The 20,960-nt window shown below is 40.5% G+C and overlaps 1 protein-coding gene across 1 annotated transcript in view; it reads left to right on the top strand.

Moving 5' to 3' along the window:
- The first annotated feature begins 272 nt into the window (after nt 1-272).
- Nucleotides 273-20,960, top strand: part of LOC124775505 (nucleolar pre-ribosomal-associated protein 1) — a 177,585-nt gene continuing 156,897 nt past the window's right edge. The window contains exon 1 of the mRNA XM_047250338.1: nt 273-622. Coding sequence (XP_047106294.1) covers nt 490-622 — 133 coding nt within the window. The 5' untranslated portion in view covers nt 273-489. The remainder of the gene's footprint in view (nt 623-20,960) is intronic.

Here is a 20,960-nt window from a genome sequence, read left to right as displayed (position 1 = left end):
ATTGACAGTGATCTGCTTCGTAGGGCTTGTCACTCACAGGTATTTGTATGAGTTGACCAGAATAGTTTGTAAGGTGCTGCTATTGTAATCATTGGATACTAAGTTTCTCAGTTCTATAATTCTACATTTCTCAACAATCAAATGCATTTGGGGATGCCCGTGCAAGTTTTGGTTGCATGTGGCATCGTCACCTTGCACAGTGTCTTCTGCTAACACATAATCTTTGACTATGTAGCCGCAAAGTAAGGCACGTGTGTTTGTTTACATGTTATTGCTTGCGGGAGTATATGAATTTTGGTGTGACTTTGACAGAAATTACAGAGCTACCTGAAGTTAGATGAAATATGACATTCCTCTGCAGCCTTCACCAGCTATCCTTTCCTCACATCTGGAAACAAGTGTTGCATTATGTGAGAAATGATTATATTTTGGGAGTAGTGTTACATTTATAAAGGAGGGAATCTTCAGATTGAAGTGTTACACACAGTTATGAGAAAAATGGCTCTGAAAGGACTTAAACGGCGTGCATCCATTGCCGACAGTGTTCATCCAGAAAAGAAGAGTAAAGGATTTTCAGTGAACTCATTTCTAAATAGCTTGCAGCAGCCCGAATGCCTCACATGTGAGTTGGAGTTTCTGTGCATGCCAAACGTGTCGTCCTTCACGTGCGTTCATATCTTGTTGTTTGGTTCACATTCATCAAATACCGGGGACCATAATTGTACACTCTCGCCACGATGTAAATGAGACAGTTTTGCAGTTACAGAACACTTCATCAGTGAAAAATATAGTGTCTCTCTCTCTCTCTCTCTCTCTCTCTCTCTCTGGGATGTGGTACTTCACCACAACCAAGATTTCGTGGTGTGTGTGTGTGTGTGTGAGTGTGTGTGTGTGGAAAGGAGAGGGATCCAATACCACACTTAAACCCTGCAGACGTGACAAAATACAGACTTATCACATTGTTATTGGATTAGCTGAACCAGATTAACTGGAGGCGTTGATACTGCTTTGCCAGCTCTCTGGCGAACTATCAACTGAATGTACCAATACCATATGTACTGATGATGTGGCATCATACATATATAAACAGAAGATAATGGAACACAGGTTTTTTTGCATCTGTGTTACTTTTTGGAATAGGCCTATAGGTTGTGATGACAAATTGATCTCATGTATCATAAGATGTAGGTTAGAGGTCTATCTATTAACAGTATTGAAAAGTGCTCAGCAGTAAATTAGGACATACTATTTCTGCAATCTAATATATTCACTTGTATTTCTACTCTATAAGCCGTTATATTCTCCAATCTCTTTATGTCTGTTGGCTGTGCGTTATAAAGAATGACACCTTAATGGGTCAAGTGTTTTTGAGTATGAGTGGCTTTTGCTCCCTTTACGTGGAGGGACCCACAGTTGTGTTGTAACTTGGCAGTTGCAGTGTGCCCTTACACATCTGTGTGACATGATTTGAGTAGCCGTTTTTTATAATGAAAAAATTTCTTTTAATCGACTAATGATTTAACTCCAAAAAACTGTTCCATAAGCCATAAGGAACTAGAAGTAGTCAAAGTAAGTCATTCTATTACCTTCTGAGGAGCATACTTTTGAACTTTTGAAATGTTTCTCTGATCAGAACATGCCAAATTGAGTTTGTGGACGAGTTTTTTTACACAGTCACTCCAGTTTAAATCTTGATGACCATACATTGCTAAAATAATGTAGGCCTACTCTTTTTAACTCATAATAAGTTTATAGGATGTATCAGTCTTAAATTCTCTTGAATAAAATGATATACTTATTTTTGAAAATTGGAATAAACAATTCAGACGATGTAAGTTAAATGAAGAATACTGTGAAATGAAATAAACATACAAGCATAGTGCAACTGAAAGTGAGGGACTGTAGACTAAAACAGTGGTAATGGAAATGTAGATTATGATGAACATTCTGTTGAATGTTGCCAGTGTCAAGGAGACTAGTTGAAATAAAATTTTAGAGGAAATGAAGTTGATGAATAGTAGAAATAGTGTAGAATTCTGAATAAAATCATCTCACTTGGGTTAATCCACACCAAGTGGTCCAGCACTGGTTGCTTGACCATCTCAGAAAAAAATTATATTTGCTGGGTGAATTCCCCAATGTTTAGTAGTCACAAAAATATTTTTTAAAAACATTTATTGTTTATTATTTTGAAATTGCGGCCATATTTGTACCAGGCCGCATGTGTTTTTTTGTATTTGCAAGCATCAACATTTTTTACAATGATTTAGTAGTGAATTGTCCTAAGTCTTTCAGATAAAATGCATTTACTTCCACACACTCTGGGCTACAAATTAACATCATTATCACTTAGTTTAATGTATTCTTTAATATATTTTTAATAGTTCAAAGTTATCAGCCACAAATTAAAAAAACTCAATTTTTGAACAGTATTTTTGCAAATAAAGATTAATTTCTTAGCTTTAATATTTTTTTCTGCTGTTGCACTGTATAGCATAGTTACTTTATAGAGTATCAATGGTGAGGCAGCTTACTCTTAATAAATACACTATTTAAATTTTTTTTAAATTTTTCCATTTTGTGGCCTGCAGTATCTTTGTTTGGGGGCCAAATAAAAATCTGAACATTTCACGGTTAATAGACCTTTATTATATGAAACTACAGTATAAATTTCAACTGTGAGATTCAATTGGAAGTTATGGGGAAAAAAAATTACAAACACGAGTCAAAAATGTGTTGTTTAACACCTGCGATATCTGGTAGGCTAATCAAATAAAGTATACCAGTTACGTAATGTATTACACCACATAACACTAGCTATTGATTATTTGTTGAAACAATTCTGTGGTAATTGTTTCACCGGGCTAACAATTGCATCTGCAAGCCTATACAAGTCTGATTGTTGTCTTCCCCATTACACCAACAGTTGTCTACTCACACTTATTTAGCTAGAAGTTCTTGAAGTGTGCAGTTGAATGGAGTCTTGGTGTTCTGTTGGTGTTATTAATTAAGCATCTCATAAAAGTGTGTATGGAGTGTATCCTAAAGACATTACTTTAATCGAATATTACAGTGGAGAAGAAACGGTATTGTTTTACTTATGAGTTGTCCCAGAGGTCAAATCAACATGCATGTATAATGAAATGAAATACTTAAAAAAAAATACATCACCTTTTTGGTCAGTCTTGCATGACCCTTTTGAGAAACATAAGAAGCCTGTAACAAAAGGTCTGCGAGAAATAACATTTGATCATTATTCTAAAAATAAAAGCCCTTTTGACAATCTCATACCAAGAAAATCATGTGTCCAACACATTATTCTAAAATATTTGTAATTCACAAGAGAAATGATAGCGAAACCTCAGATACAGAATTTTGTGACTTATCAGGGGTCGACAGAAGCATCCGATCCCACGCTTCGGCTTTGACCCGTGACGTAAGGTTGTTGTCGTGTGTGACGTCATGACGGCGCGGAGTTTGGTTTGTGAGTGTGGCGTGTATGTAGATGTCGTTGTGTTGTGATTTGTTGTGCTCTCTGGTGGTATGTTCAGGGTTTTCGTTTGTGTGGTGTAATGGGCTGAATTTGCTTTTGCTCATTATCCAGAATTGTTCGAGTGTCAGCTGTGTTTGTAGTGGAATTCGTTTCAGTGAGTTAACGATTATGTGTGAAGGTTAATTTAGTGTTGTTCCCTGTACATCATGTGGTGATTTTAATAAAATTAATCGGTTGTTGGTTTTGTTCAGGAATGGATATGACGGATAAAATTAACAGTGCGCAGGTCAAGGGAAGTGTTCGATCCCAAAATGTGGCTGTGTATGTTGATATTGGTATCGGGAGATGTTTTTGAGCTGTATAGGCCGAGGGAAGTGTTTGATCCTAATTTATGGGATTGGGAGCTGCTGTTGAGCTATATAGGTCAACTGAAGTGTCCGATTCCACTTGTGGAAAGTGTGTTTGTTTTTCGATGTATTTTCATCCTCATAATGTGTATGTACTGACTTTATATGCGCCTAATTGGAATCGTGGTTTATGGTCGTTTCCGCCATATTTGTGATGTCATGGGTCAAAGCAGATGGGCGGGACGGACGCTTCCGTATTTCCCTTATCAGCAACCATTAAAAAAGTGGATAAAGCTTGTGAAACCGTGGGTATATCACCTGCTAGTAAAGTTAGAAAACTAAGTCAAGATAAAATACCAAGTGCCTTGAATTCAAAAATTGAGAAAGTGGCAGCTACAGTCAAAAAGAATTTGGAAGTTTCATTTCAAAATACAATTTGTACTAAAACAGATGGAAGATCTAAAACTTCACCAACTGAATATGATGATTTGATAGAAAAGCTAAAAACTAAATGCAGTACTTCAAACAAAGAGGAAGAAATTAAGATTATCAGTTTACTGCCGAATTCTTGGAATCGAGCAAAAGTTATTGATGAATTTAATGTGTCAGAACGTCTTGTTAAGTTAACAAGGCAATTAATAAAAGAACAGGGAGTTTTATCAGCATTACAAAAGAAAAGTGCATCCAGTTTGGTAGATGAAAACACAATCAATGAAGTTATAAAGTATTATGACGATGACAATAACTGCCGTTTGATGCCTGGCTTCAAGATTAAAAGTACTCGATCTTTTCATTGTATTGTACCCCATTCACACAACTTACTGAAGTGTAAGATCACATCAACTTTGCCTGATTGTGAACTTCATCAATGTGGAAAATTTGTACAACTGGTTCTTTAAAATAAAGATAGTGGCTTGTGTTTACAATGAACAGTGGTGGATTGGCGAAGTTGATAATATTGACTGTCAAAACCAAGATGTACATGTTGTATTTTTCACCCTCCATGACCAAGGACATCTTTAAAAAAAAAAAAAATGAGAAGGATCAAGTTTGGATGACACTTAAAAATGTACTAAGGAAGCTGTTTCCCATGGAATTTACAACTGTGACTGCACGAACTTATAATCTAACACCCAAACTGAGTGAACAAATTTCTCAAACGTTCAATGAGCGATGTACTAAAAGCAAACAACAAGAGAACAATATAATGTAATTAGTAGGCTTATTTTCAATAAAAAAGTAAGTAATCATAGATATGATTAAATTATATACCGTAACTGATATATTTTATTCCATAAGCCTAGATATCGCAGGAGTTAAAAAACATATTTTTGTCTCGTGTTTGTAATTTTTTTTTCCATAGCTTCCAATTCCATTTCAAAGTTGAAATTTATACTGAAGTTTGATATCATAAAGGTCTATTAACTGTAAAATTTTCATGTTTTTGTTTGGTCCCCCAACAAAATGGAAAAATTTTAAAAATCCATAGTGTATTTTTTTAAGTGTAAGCTGCTCACCATTGATACTCTATAAAAAGTAACTATACTATACATTGTAATACCAGAAAAAAATACTAAACCTGAGAAACTAATCTTTTTTTGGAAAACCACTGTTCAAAAATTGAGTTTTTTTTTAATTTGTGGCTGATAACTTTGAACTATTACAAATATATTAAAGAATACATTTAGCTAAGTGATACTGATGTTAATTTGTAGCCCAGATTGTGTTGAACTAAATGCAATTTACCTGAAAGGCTTAGTACAATCCACTACTGAATAATTGTAAAAAATGTAGACGCTTGCAAATACGAAAAAACGCATGCGGCCTGGAACAAACATAGCCACTATTTCAAAATAATAAACAATAAATGTTTTTAAAAAATATTTTTGTGACTACTAAACATTGGGGAATTCACCCAGCAAATATAAAATTTTTCTGAGGTGGTCAAGCAACCAATTATTTGTTTCTTGGACCACTTGGTATGGATTGACCCACATGCTCATGTAGCTATGTGCATTAAATCTTCCACTTCTGTTCTGGGGAGGTGTTCTGGCCCCACTTTGAATGTGCCCTATGAATTAATGAGTAGAGCCGGTGTGCTGGCTAGTATGGATGTGGTTTTTAGGTGGTTTCCTACATCATACTAGATGAATACCTGGTTGGTACCCCAATCCCGCTTCTGATACATGCTAAGCAAACATTTAGAAAACTTTGTCACATTTGCGCATGGAATTTTATCTACACACAGAGGGATAAGAGTGCACTGATCCCACTATGAGAGGTGTAGTAACTAATGACCTAGATGTTTAGTCCCTGTAAACCCATAATCAGCAGCAGTGTAAAGCCTTCATCAAAATTATTCGAATACATTTGTTAATATGTATCAGAAAGTAGAATGAGAGAGTCATGAGAGACACTTGAGAACAATAAAAATAAATATAGCAAAAGATTCTGATCTATTAGGCAACTTTGGATCATATTCCTGTGTGAATTACTTTATTTAGCGTTTATGTAATTCCTAAATCATCAACACTATGGTAGGTTTTGTGGAACAGTGTTACTGATATTCTTCCTCACTATTGTATGATCTTGGTTTATTCTCTATTTCTGATGTCATCATTCTTTGGTAAACCTCAAACTCTACTCTTCCTACCCTCCTTCAAGAACAAATTATCCATGGAGAAATCAGAACAGACATTTATGCTTTTGAAACACTGCAGCTCAAGGACACAAACAGGACATTATGACAAACAGTGAGACTTTAGATAAGATCTTTACATATTTCTTCAGAACTATAGAAAATGTCAAAAAAAGAGAGAAAAAGAAATCCCTGGTAGTATATTCTGAAAATGAAAACATTTCTGATGTTCTCTTCATTGCAGTAAATAAAGCTGTTTGACACATGCAGAAGAAGAAGAAAGTTACAGTTGTAGCTGTAGAAAGAATAATAGACAATGATGCATCGCTTTCCATATGTACGTACCGAAACTGAAATTCACACTTAAGCATTTGGTAAACAGTTTATGGAACCACTTTCAGGCCATTTCTCTATTGTTCCGCTCTCAAATAATTCATGGGAGAAACAAACCCTTAAATCTTTCTGTGTGAGTTCCAGTTTCTCTTATTTTAATCTGATGATCATATTTCCTCTGTATGTGGGAGTCAAAATATTTCTCTTAATGACTGCCACCACAACTTGCATATCATATCCATGACTCTCTCTCTCTCCTCTTTTTTTTTTGTGGTAATACAAACTGAGCTGTCTTTCTTTGGACTTTACTGATTTCCCCTGTCAAACCTATCTGGTAAGGATGCTATTACCTGCAACATTATTACAGAAGAGGCTGAATAAGCATGATGTAGGCAGTCTCTTTACACATGATGGTTCCATTTTTAGTTGTTCATAATTGCAATCCCAAGGTATTTAGAACAATTGACAGTCTTTAAAGTTGTGTGGTGTACCATGTAACCAAAATTTAACCGATTCCTTTTAGTACTCATGTGGATGACTGCACACTTCTTATTGTAGAGTCAATTGCCAAGTTTGACACTATACAGATACCTTGTCTAAGTTATTTTGCAGCATATTTTGATTTTCTGGTGATTTTACTAGACAGAAAACGACAGCATCATCAGCAAACAATCTAAGAGGCTGCTCGGATTGCCCCTTGAATCATTTATATAGGTGAGGAACAGTAGAGAACCTACAACATTTCCTCAGGAAATGCCAGACATCACTTGTTTTGTACTTGATGACTTTCTGTTATTTACCACAAATTATGACCTTTCTGACAGGAAATTATGAATCCAGTTGCACAACTGCCAACCAGCATGTATTTCGAAAACATCGATCATGTGAAACCCAACTCACACTTTTCTCACGACACACGGAAAGCTTTGGATCAGGGCAACCAAGTAGATAAGTAGTATTTCTTGATTTCTGAAAAGCATTTGACTCAGTACCGCACCTACACTTATTGTCAAAAGTACGATCATATGGGGTATCAAGTGAAATTTGTGACTGGACTTTTTAGTAGGGAGGACACAGCATGTTATGGTGTGCACCAAGGAAGTGTGTTGGGACCCTTACTATTTGTTAGTTAGTTACATGTTCCATTGATCAATCTCACAGTAACCGTTATGATGTGGAACGTGTCAAGTGCGTAAGAAATGCACACTTGAATCAATGTTTTAATTTTTTTAGCTTAATATTTTTATTGCCTACCCCATTCCCTTATTTATAAAACTGTTATTGCTGTCTGTCAGACATTTTATTTCATCTGGTAATTTATCAAAAAGTTTTACAGCAGTGTATTTTACACCTTTCTGTGCCAAAGGTATGTTAAGTAGAGGATAGTGTAAGTCTTTCTTTCTGTTCATGTTGTATATTAATGACCTTGCAGACAATATTAATAGCGAAATGATGCAGGTATCTATAATGAAGTACTATCTGAGAGAAGCTGCATACATATTCAGTCAGATCTTGATAAGATTTCATTGTGGTGCAGAGATTGGCAACTTGCTCTAAATGTTCAGAAATGTAAAATTGTGCACATCACAGAAGGAAAAAATCTAGTACCCCATGACTATAGTATCAATGAGTCACTGTTGGAATAATCCAACTCATACAAATACCTATTAGGGATATGAAATGGAATGATTACGTAGGTTCAGTCATGGGTAAAGCAGGTGGTAGACTTCGGTTTACTGGTGGAATACTGGGGAAGTGCAATCAGTCTACAAAATAAATTGCTTACAAATCACTCATGTGACCCATCCTAGAATATTGCTCAAGTATGTGGGACCTGCACCAGACAGGACTAACAGGGGATACTGAACTTATACAGAGAAGGGCAGTAAAAATGGTTACTGATTTGTTTAATCTGTGCGAGAGTGCCACAGAGATACTGAAGGAACTGAACTGGCAGCCTCATGAAGAAAGACATAAACTATTCCAAGAAAGTCTAATAACAAAGTTTCAAGAACCGGGTTTAAATGATTACTTTATGGTTATACTACAAACCTCTGTGTATCACTCACATAGGGATCTTGAGGATAAGATTAGAATAATTACTGCATGCACAGAAGCATTCAAACATTCTTCCCGCACTCCATATGTGAATGGGACAGGAAGAAACACTGTTAACTGTTGCACTGGGACATACCCTCTGCCGTGCACCTCATGGTGATTTTCAGAGTGTAGATTTAGAACTGTGACGTTACTCCATAGTAATGCAATTTGATAAGAAGCTGAAGTGAGGAATGGTATCAAAAGCTTCATGGAAATTAAAAATATGGAATCAACTTGAGTGCCCCATCATTAACTTCGTGTGGATAAAGACCCTGATGTGTTTCACAAGAACGATATTTTTTGAATATATGTTAACTATGTGTATAGATTGTTTTATATATGAGGTAATTCATAATGTTTAGACACAGTATATGTTTCAGAATCTGTGATTCAGTGGATTACTTCTGTTTCCTTTCTTGTTTATTGGTGTGCCCTGTGCAACTTTCCAGTCCTTACGTGTGGTTCTTTCACTCAGCTTTCCAGTTCCTTAACTTTGTTTAGAATTCAATTTTGACCCTACATTTGACACCATTTCAACAAATTCTTCATGACAATTTTTTGTGATATTAAAACAATGAGCCAAACCAAAACCATTTTGTGGACAATGCTGTAAGCAATTTATCCAGGCATATTAAATGGTGTGACACAACCTTGGTTTGGCAGTCTTTCTTTTCTATTTTCAAAATTCAACAGAAGCACTCATGCAGATAGCAAAACAGTAATCACTTTTGAAACTTCACAATGTCTGTGTCAAGGCAGCCTGTGTTCTAACTCCCAGAATGTCAACATCTTTTAACACACTATCTTTATGCATGGATATCTGTACCCATATGGTGGACCCATAAAAATCTGTATCCATACCAGGTTCATTATACGCCAACAGTTGCTCCATTTTTGCAGCTGCCAGTTGTTCCGTACTGAAAAGTCCCTGTTCTACAAGTATGGCTGCCTTGGGGCAACATCTGCTGAGGCTAGGAAGAGTGATAATTTTGTCACAGGCAGACAACAGCCTGCCCAGCTAGTACAGAAACAGATTTATACTACCTTTTCTTCCTAAGATACAAACAAATCTGTCACAGCTGGTGAGCCAGCCCCTAATTGATCAGACTTCACTTACCCCCCAAGTTACAACAAGCATTTCTGTGTGATTAGAGGTGTGGTCATGTGTGAATGCAGTCACATTAAGTACTAACTGTATTGGAGTTACAGTGCAACATTGGATGTAAATATGACTGATAATTATCCATCTGCTCACATCTATAGCCACTTCTAGACTGTGACTAGCTGTAAACTTAAAGTGTTTAAATTGCAGCAAGCCACACGATTGGTGACTTAGCCATTTCAGTACCTATGTTAATTAAATTTCTCTCCCTGTCACTGTCACTATTCTGACCTCCTTAGGTGACAATTGGTCCAAGTCGTCGTCATTTCTCATAACCTCCCAAGATCTCACAGCTGACTGGCAGGGATGTGAACACAGGCACATAGTAAATCCCACAGCCAAGGAACTAAAAGTACCAGCAAAATCAGTGCTGTTGAAAGGTCTTAGATTTTCATCAGCTCCATGAAACATGCCACACCAAGTGATCATTAGCAGAAAGTGTGGAAAAGGTCATTCACCGTTTGCCCATGGAAGTGGCCAAAAAACTAATGTGGCAAGAAAAATGCAAATCATCAGCTTGTGAATAGTGCTGAAAATGAACACTGCAGCAACACTACTCTGCTGCCAGCAAACAAAGGCAGTACAACAGTTTTATTTTGTGCCTCCGCTGCAGGGCTAATCCTGGAGATGTTTGAGAGTTGGCACAACTACTTATGATTTGTGATATGATATTGCGAGCCCATTTCCTATCAGCTTTCCATCAGGTATATGGTAGTTTAATTGAGACTATGGCCAGTTCTTACAGAGGGATATGATCATTGATTATAGGTGTGTATATTCTCATATTGTAATACTTCAACAGTAAGTGATAGAGGCTGCCCCTTGGGAAGGCATTGCAATATTCTGCATATGCCACTCAACCTGCTGTTCAACCAAATGTATGCCCAATGAGTAATAGTAAGCCACAGATACCTGTGTTAAATACACTATGTGAACAAAAATATCCAGACACCTAGCTGAAAATGACTTACAAGTTCATGGCGCCCTCCATCGGGAATGTCGGAATTCAATATGGTGTTGGCCTGCCCTTAGCCTTGATGACAGCTTTCACCCTTGCAGGCATACATTCAATCAGGGACTGGAATATTTCTTGGGGAATGGTAGCCCATTCTTCACGGGGTGCTGCACTGAGGAGAGGTATCGATGTCGGTCGGTGAGGCCTGGCATGAAGTTGGCGTACCAAAACATCCCAGAGGTGTTTTATAGGATTCAGGTCAGGACTCTGTGCAGGCCAGTCCATTACAGGGATGTTATTGTCATGTAACCACTCCGCCACAGGCCGTGCATTACGAACAAGTGCTCGATCGTGTTGAAAGATGCAGTCGCCAGGCCCAAATTGCTCTTCTACAGCGGGAAGCAAGAAGATGCTTAAAACATCAATGTAGAATATAGGCCTGTGCTGTGATAGTGCCACACAAAACAACAAGGGGTGCAAGCCCCCTCCATGAAAAACACGACCACACCATAAAACCACTGCCTCCGAATTTTACTGTTGGCACTACACAAGCTGGCAGACGATGTTCACCGGGCATTCGCCGTACCCACACCCTGCCATCAGATTGCTACATTGTGTACTGTGACTCGTCACTCCACACAACATTTTTCCACAGTTCAATCGTCCAATGTTTATGATCCTTACACCAATCGAGGCATCGTTTGGCATTTGCTGGGATGATGTGTGGCTTATGAGCAGCCGCTCGCCTGTGAATTGCAAGTTTTCTCACCTCCCACCTAACTATCATAGTACTTGCAGTGGATCCTGATGCAGTTTGGAATTCCTGTGTGACGGTTGGGAAAAATGTCTGGCCATTACACGTTAAGACCCTCTTCAACTGTGGGCGATCTCTGTCACTCAACAGACGAGGTCGGCCTGTGTGTTTTTTTGCTGTATGTGTTCCTCCAGGTTTCCACTTCACTATCACATCGGAAGCAGTGGGCTTAGGGTTGTTTAGGAGTGTGGAAATCTTGCATACAGGGGTATGACACAGTGACACCCAATCACCTCACCTCGTTCAAAGTCCATGAGTTCCACGGAGTGCCCCATTCTGCTCTCTCTCACATGGTCTAATGACTCCTGAGGTCGCTGATATGGAGTAGCTGGCAGTAGGTGGAAGCACAATGCACTTAATATTAAAAACGTATATTTTTGGGGATGTCCGGATACTTCTGATAACATAATGTATGTTGGTATTCTATGTACTAGTATAGGGACTTACACATTGTTGTCTGCAGCTGAGATACCAGGGAAGAATGTGATGGCCATAGGGAATACAGCCAATATGTTATTCAAATGTATGTTCCCCTTCCTATTCTGAAGTCACTCTAAGTGCATGGAATTAAGTAATTGTATTCAAATCATCATTCCAGTCCTGTAATAATCTGTGGTTTTACTGACACGAGTTTAGTGCATCTGGCCTGTAAGGTCCAGCATGACCAGGCTCTCTTCCTTGCTTCAATGTGCGCAGGATGATTGACCCATGTCATTGGGAGCAATTCTGAAGGCCACATTTCATTGAGCACCAGAGCTGAAGTTGCAATGCTTCTGACAACAATTGTCATGTTGGTGAACAAAAATTATCAACCTCATGTTTTCTGTTACACTTGTACTTGATTACCATTTTAAATTTCCTAATTGTAATGGGGTGCATAGAATAAGATCAAGTTAAATTGCTTGAGAATTAACAGGGTGGTGGAGTGATGGTGTCTGCAAAGTGCCGTATCCACCATGTGACTATTTCTGATGTTTTTAACATATTGCATGTTACTAAACCTCTTGACTTTCTGACATATGTCTATCATTTTAGCACCTGACACGTCTATCATGTTAGCACCTCTCATCACTGAAACACAGAAAAACTTCAAAGCTTCACTGTTTCATTGTTTCAAACATCTTATCCCATCGTTGATACATTTGCATTTTAGGGGCATTTCCTGTGTGGGCTGCTATCTAAATTCTCGTAATGTTGATCTTACAGCAATGACTCGAGCATTCCAAATTACATCATATTGTGTAAGTAGTGAATAGTTTCCCTTGGGATGGTTATGGAAGCTACTTTGTTCAACATTTCTGTGACCCAGTCATATGCAATACATCCAGCAAGAAGTGAGAAATAATAAACTCCACAGTTTGCCAGTTCCACTTGTCTGGCCAACATATCTGTCGCAGAAAAACGGTTTTGCTGTCAAAGTGATCAGGATGGAATAAAGATTCAGACTCCAGCGATTTTTTAAGACATCTCAATCACATATGAAAGCAAAGATGGTGAAAGATAGAGATGCCAGCTCTGAGCTTCTTCGATAATGAGAAATACCGTAATGGACAAAACAATGTATGGAATAATAGATTGCTCTGCCATAAAGACAACATGTAAAGTTGCAGACAGGTACAATTAAAAGACACACAAAAGCTTTCAACCACAGCCTTTGCCAGAAAAAGAGAAACGCACACCATTCGTTCACATAAGCAAGCACTCCTCACACAGACATGACTGCCACCTCTAGCAGCTCAGGCCAGAATGCAACTATCATGTGGGATGCAAGCAGCAATCTGGTGGGGGAAGGGGTAGCAATGTATGGGTGGGGGAGGGGGGGAGAGGAGTACTATCTGGCGGAGTGTGCAGGGGCTAGAATGCCAACAGGCGCAGAGTCAGAAGATTGTGGGACAGGGAGGTGGGGAAAACAGAGTGAAAAAGGAGAGGAGTGAGGAAAAGTGGATGGATGCATAGGCTGAGGGGGGCAGACAAAGAGGGTGGTGGACAAGAATGGAGAGGTAGTGGAAACTGTTGGGTGGAGGGTGTGGGGACAGTATGTTACCTTAGGCTGAGGCCAGGTTAGTTATGGTAGGGGAGAATGTGTTCAAGGATAACTTCCATCTGTGCAGTTCAAAAATGTTGGTGAGTGGGGGGGGGGGACATCCAGTTGGCTTGGCCACGTCTTGCATCTGAGTCTTCCACACATGTATGATCATTGTGGCAATGGGTCGGGATTAGGAGAGGCATAGGGTTGGACTTGACTAGAGTAGGATGTTGTGTAGGTTGGGTAGGTGATCAAATACCACTTTAGGAGGGCAGGAAGATTCTTGGGTAGGATGTCCCTCATTTCAGGGTGTGCTGATAGGTAATCAAACCCCTGGTGAAGGATGTGGTTTAGTTGTTCCAGTCTGGAGTGGTATTGGATGAAGAAGGGGGCATCCTTTGTTGCTTATTCTTGGGGGTGGTGGGAGGATTGGGGGTGTGAGGGGAAATGGCACGGGAGGCCTATTTGCATACTAGGTCTGGGGGTAGTGCCTGTCTTTGAAGGCCTTGGTGAGAGCCTCAGCGTACTGGGCAAGGAAGTTCTTGTCACTGCTGACACACCACCTGGTTTATCAAAACTAGACATAATTGTCTCAATGGGAATTCTGCGATCGTTCATTAATAAAATATGCCGTTTCAGTCTTTGATCGCTATACTTTATTTTCAATTACTGGTTTCGGGCTAGCTGCCCATCTTCAGATCATATATTGTAGTTACAGAGTAACTTGTCCCTATAGAACACTCGGTTCGCTGTCATATGACAGTGAACCGAGTGTTCTGTACGGGCAAGTTACTCTGTAACTACAATATATGATCTGAAGATGGGCAGCTAGCCCGAAACCGGTAATTGAAAATAAAGTATAGTGATCGAAGACTGAAACGTCATATTTTATTTCATATTTTACACCACCTGGTTGTCCAGGCTGTATGGGAGGGATTTTATGGTGTGATAGGGATTACAGCTGTCAAAATGCATTTACTGTTGGTGACTGGTGGGTTTAATGTGGACAGAGGAGCATATGTAGCCATCGCAGAGGAGGAGGTTAACATCTATAGCAAGTTGCCACAGTGAGTTGAGGAGAACCGGGTGAAGCGAATGGCAGAGAAGGTGTTGCAGTTGTGAAGGAATGAAGATAGGATGCCTTGGCCCTGAGCCCAGATCGTGAAGATATCATCAATGAACCTGAACAAGACTATGGGTTTGGTATTTTGGGAGGCTAAGGAAGGTCTCCTCTAGATGGCCCATAGACAGGTTTGCATAGGAGGGTGCCATGGTGGTGGCCATGGCTGTACTGTGAATTTCTTTGTATATTGCTCAGTCAAAGGAGAAGTAGTTGTGGGTTGGGACAAAATTGGTAAGGTGTATGAGGAATTAGGTAATGGGTTTGGAATCTGAAGGACATTGGAAAGGTAGTGTTCAATAGCAGTAAGATCTTGGGCATGAAGGATTTTTGTGTATAGGGAGGTGGTATCAACTTTGATGATGTGGGATCTAGGAGGTAAAGGGGTGGCAATGGTTGAGAATTGGTGAAGGAAGTGGTTGATATCTTTGACATGCAAGACTAGACTACAGGCAACTGGTCAGTGATGTTGCTCAACGAGGGCCGAACTTCTCTCATGGGGACGGAGTAGGCAACCACAATGGGGTGTCCAGGATTGTTGGATTTGTGGTGCATGTAGGTGGGTGTGTGTGGTATCGTAGGGATGAGGAGTGAAATGGTTTTAGGGGAGAAGTTCTGGGAAGGGACTAAGGCATTAAGCAGGGACTGGAGGTTGTATTGGACTTGAGGGATGGGATCACATTGGCAGAGTTCATAGGTGGAAGAGTCAAATAATTGGTGAAGGCATTCTGCCAGGTAATCGCAGCAATTCATAACAACAGTGGTGTAACCTTTGTCTGCAGGTAGGATGATTAGGTCAGTATTTGATTGAGGTTGTGTATGGCTGTTCTTTCTCCTGCTGAAAGGTTGGTGTTCTGAGGAAGGGAACTGGGGAATGGTGGTGAAGCTAAGTCGGAGGTAAAGAATTCCAGGAAGGTGACCAATGGGTTGTTAGGTGAGAAGAAGGGAGAGTCATGGTTGGATGATTGTATGCACTGGGAGAGGCAAGGTTCAGTGTTGCAGTTAGGTTGGCTTTGGTTGGAAGTTTTGGTGGCAAACAAGTGTTTCCACTCCAGGAATTGGGAAAGGAGAGTAGGTGTCAGCATGGTTAAATTTGGATGTAAGGCTGAAGGTGAGGCCTTTGGATAGGACTGAAACTTCTGTAGAGCTGAGGGTTTCGGTGGAATGGTTAACAAAAATGTTATAGGAATGTTTCAGTTCTGGATTTGGCGTACTGTTGGTGGGGAGCTTTGGGGGGGGGGGGGGGGGATGTGATGAGTTGATAAGGCCAGCTAGGCAAGGTTTAGGAGCAGTGAGGATTGAACGAGAAGAAGTACTGTTAGTAGGAGAGGGGTTAGATAGTGGTGCCTGAGACAGCAGTAAGAAGTTAGCAGGTTGGAAAACTTATGGGGGTGGTGTCTGGAATGATCTTCCAGGTGCTAGAGAGCAAGGCATTCAATTTCAGAGATTTGGTTTGTGAAGCATGAATTGTACAGTAGAAATATCTTGCAGAGGGAGCAGAGGTGGTTCTGGAATGGCTGTACCATGGAGACATATTTTTGTAGTACCAGGTTTGTGAGGCTCAGGGACTGTTGGAATCTGAAAATATGAAGGCCAGTGTTGAAGTAAGGTGGGCTGCGGAAAAAAGGAATTTTTATTGTTAGGCCTTTTAAGAAGTAGGATTTGTAACTAGGTTTTAGCGGGGGAAAGGGATGCTTTTCTGAATTGGTGCAGAAAGATGGATGAGGGATCCACTGTGCAGGAATGGTATAATGGAAACAGGAATGAGAGGGAAATGGGCAAAATAGGTGTTGATAGTTGTGAGAGGAGCTTGGTAAGAGAAAAGGCACACAAGAAGTACACAGAGACACGCAAAAACAACCACAGATACACAAAAATATGTGCAGATACATATAAAAGTTCACAGATATTTAAAAATATGCAAAAATTCATGAAACTAATTAAAAATACTAACAAATACCTTAAAAGTGTACAGAAACATGGGAGAAAAGGAACAGATCAGGTGTGTGTGTGTGTGTGTGTGTGTGTGTGTGTGTGTGTGTGTGTGTGGCACAGACAAGTGTGGAAATAAAGCACTAAAGTACGTGAAAGTGACGGATGAAGTGTACTTGATAGGAATAAATATAATTATAACTACTGGAGGAAAGATCTGAGACATTAAATGCTGCAACAGCAATCCATGCAATCATGAAGCATATCTTCTGCATGAGCAATTGTTGACACTGTGTTGCTTCAAAGTAGATGGAATTTGGAAGATGGTGAATAAACATAGGAAAGAAGAGAAAGAACAGACCCTGAGAAGAGTAATGCTACAGAGAATAGTAACAAAGGAAAACATCATGTGGTTGTAGGGTGGAAGAAAAGCCATTCAGCAAAATCAAACAATGTAAACTCTAGGTAGGAGTATCAACAATGTAGGAAATGATAGATTGCTACTTACTGTAAAGATGACGCATTAAGTTGCGGACAAGCACAACTAAAAGACACTTACACATACGCTTCCGGCCACAGCATTTCTCCGCAAGAGAGAAACACACATCATTCATTCACACAAACAAGCACATATGACTGCTAACTCTGACAGCTCAGGCCAAAATGCCACTATCATGTGGGATGCAAGCAGCAATCTCGAGGGCATGGGGAAGGGATAGGGGTAGCAAAGTACAGGTGGAAGCGGAGAGGAGCACTGTAGAATTCCTACAGATGCAGTATGAGGAAGTTGTGAGGTGGGGAAGTGAGAAAAACAGAGTGAAAAAGGAGAGAAGTGGGGAAAGGTGGTCAGGCATGTTGGCAGAGCATGGCAAATGAAGAGGTTGGGAGATGAGAGTGGGGAGGTGATGATAGGACAGAAGGGCGGGAGGGGGGTGAGAGGTGCTGAAAATTGTTGCGTGTAGTGTGTGGGGACAGTATGTTAACCTGGATAATTATGGGAGTAAGAAAGTATTGTAAGGATAATTCCCATTAGTACAGTTTAGAAAAGCTGGTGGTGGAGGGGAGGATCCAGATGGCTCAGGTAGTGAAGCAGTGATTGAAATCAAGCATGTTATGTTCAGCTACATGATGTGCCACAGGGTAGTCTACTTTGTCCTTGGCCACAGTTTAATGGTGGCTGTTCATCCTGATGGACAGGTGGTTGGTGGTCATACCAGTATAAAAAGCTGTGCATTTATTTTGTCAGGGCTGGTAAATAATATGGCTGCTATCGCAGGTGGCCTGGCCCATGACAGGGTAGGATAAACGTGCGACAGGACTGGAAAAGGAAGTGCTGGGTGAGTGGATTGTGCAGGTCTTGCACCTGGGTCTTCCACAGGATTATGATTCTTGTGACATGGGGTTGGAACTGGGAGTGGCATAGGGATGGACTAGGATGTTGTGGAGTTTGGGTGGGCAATGGACCAGCACTTTAGAAGAAGTGGCAAGGATCTGGATGTCCCACATTTCAGGGCATGATGATAAGTAATAAAAGCCCTGTTAAGCATGTGGTTCAGTTGTTCTAGTCTGGGGTGATGTTGAGTGACGAAGGGGGCACTTGTTTGTGGCTGGTTCTTGGGGGTGGTGGGAGGATTGGGGTGTAAGGGGAATGGCATGGGAGATCATTTTGCAAACTAGGTCTTGGGGTAGTGTCTGTCTATGAAGGCCTTGATGAGACCTGTAGCATACTGGGCAAGGGAGTTCTTCTCACTGCAGATACCTGATTATTACATATTTGTAGTTGTTTTTACATGATTCTGCATATTTTTCTACATCTTTTCTCTTACCTAGTTCCTCTCACAACCATTAACACTCATTTTGCAGAGCATTGTTTCAGCACCTGATGCCCCAGATTCTTTCCTCTGATAGTTATATTTATTCCTACTGATCCCACTGCATCCCTCATTCTGACATACTTTAGTGCCTTAATTTCCACATCTGCCCATACCACATGAACTTGTGATCCTTGACTAAATCATCATCTTTCCCCCCTCTCTTCCCTTATTGCAACACACACATATTCGCATACCTCATCCGCTCCTTTTCTCCCTCATTTCTGTACATTTTTAATGTATTTGTGCGTATTTTTATTTAGTTTCACACAGTTTCATATATTTTTGCATGTTATTATGTATTTGTGCACATATTTTCATATCTGTGCATGTTTTTGTTTATTTTTTAGGCATCTGTTCTCATATCCAGCTCCTCTAACAACCATTAACACCTATTTTGCCCATTTCCCTGTCAATCCTGTTTCTTTTACACCACTCCTGCCACAATGGACACCTGCCCTGTCCTTTCTACACCAGTTCAGAAATGTATCCCTTTCCTTGGCAAAAACCACTCCCACATCCTACTTCTTTAATGGTGCCTAAACCATGGAATTCTCTCAAACGGCCTAACCACACTGACCTTCATGTTTTCGAATTCCACCAGTCCCTGACCCTCACAAGCACTGTACTGCAAAAACACATCCCCATGACACAAACATCTCAGAACCACGTCTGCCCCCTTTGTAAGATACTGCTACTGTGTAATCGCTGCTTCGTACATCATATCTCTGGAATAAAATCCCTTGCTCTCCAGCACCTGGAGGACCATTCCAGACACCACCTCCATAAGTTATCCAACCTGCTGACCTCCTCCTGATGCCTTGGAGCACCACCATCCAAATCCTATCATACCAACAGCGTTCCTCCTCGTCCACCCCTCATAGCACCTAAACCCTGCCTGACAGACCTTTCCAACTTGCCACATCCCCCTAAACACCCTAACAATACTTCACCAAATACTGAGCCAAATCTTTCCCATAACACTGTTGTTAAGTGCTCCACCAAAACCCTCAGCACCACAGAAGTTTCTTAGCCCCACACATAAATTTAACATTGCTGGACTTGTCAAAGACCTACTCTCCTTCTCCTGATTCCTGTATTGGAAACACTTCTTTGCTGCCAGTCCCTCCAACCCAACCCAATCCAACCCAGCACAATTTCAACATTAAACTCTGCCTCTACCAGTTCATACCACCATCCACCTGTGATCTCCCCCCTACCCACCCACCCACCAAACCTTCCAGGAATTCATTACCTCCAACTTCACTTCACCACTGTTACCCAGTTACCTTCCTCAGAACACCAATCCTTCAGCAGGAGAAAAAACAGCCATACACAACCTCAAAATAAATCCTGACCTAATCATCCTATATGCAGACAAAGGTTCCACCTCTGTTGGTATGAATCACAGTGACTATGTGGCGGAAGGCCTTCGCCAATTATTTGACTCCTTCGCCTATAAACTCTGCCTGTGTGATCCCATCCCTGAAGTCCAACTCCCTGCTTAAGGCCTTAGTCTCTTCCCAGGACCTCTCCTCTGAATCCATTTCACTCCTCACCCCTATGACACACTGAACACTCATGTACATGCTCCCCAAAATCCACAAACCCAAACCAAGTGAGGTGGCATAGGGGTTAGCACACTGGAATTGCATTCAGGAAGACAACAGTTCAAATCTTGTCCAGCCATCCTGGTGTAGGTGATTTCTGTAAATCGCTTCAGGCATATGCTGGGATGGTTCCATTGAAAGGACACGGCTGACTTCGTTCCCCATCTTTCCCAAATCTGATGGGATCGATGACCTCGCTGTTTGGTTCCCTCCTCCAAGTCAACCAACCAACCACAGATTCAACAATCGTGGACGCCCCATTGTGACTGGTAATTGTGCCCCCACTGAAAGTAGTTCAGCCCTCTTTGACCAACACCACCAACCACCTGCCCTTAACCTAGCCTCCCATGTAAAAAATACCAACCACTTCCTTCACCAAATCTCAACCATCCCCACCTTGTTACCTCCTGGATACCAACTCATCACTGTTGACACCACCTACGTATACACCAACATCTTCAGGACCAAGATCTTGCCACTATTGCACACTACCTTTCCAGTGTCCTTCAGACTCCAGATTCACTACCTCATTCACTTTGATAACTTTATCCTAATCCTC

Source organism: Schistocerca piceifrons, chromosome 2, assembly GCF_021461385.2.
Source record: "Schistocerca piceifrons isolate TAMUIC-IGC-003096 chromosome 2, iqSchPice1.1, whole genome shotgun sequence".
In the NCBI taxonomy this organism is placed as follows: Eukaryota; Metazoa; Arthropoda; class Insecta; order Orthoptera; family Acrididae; genus Schistocerca; species Schistocerca piceifrons.
This window is presented reverse-complemented; position numbering and strand designations above follow the sequence as displayed.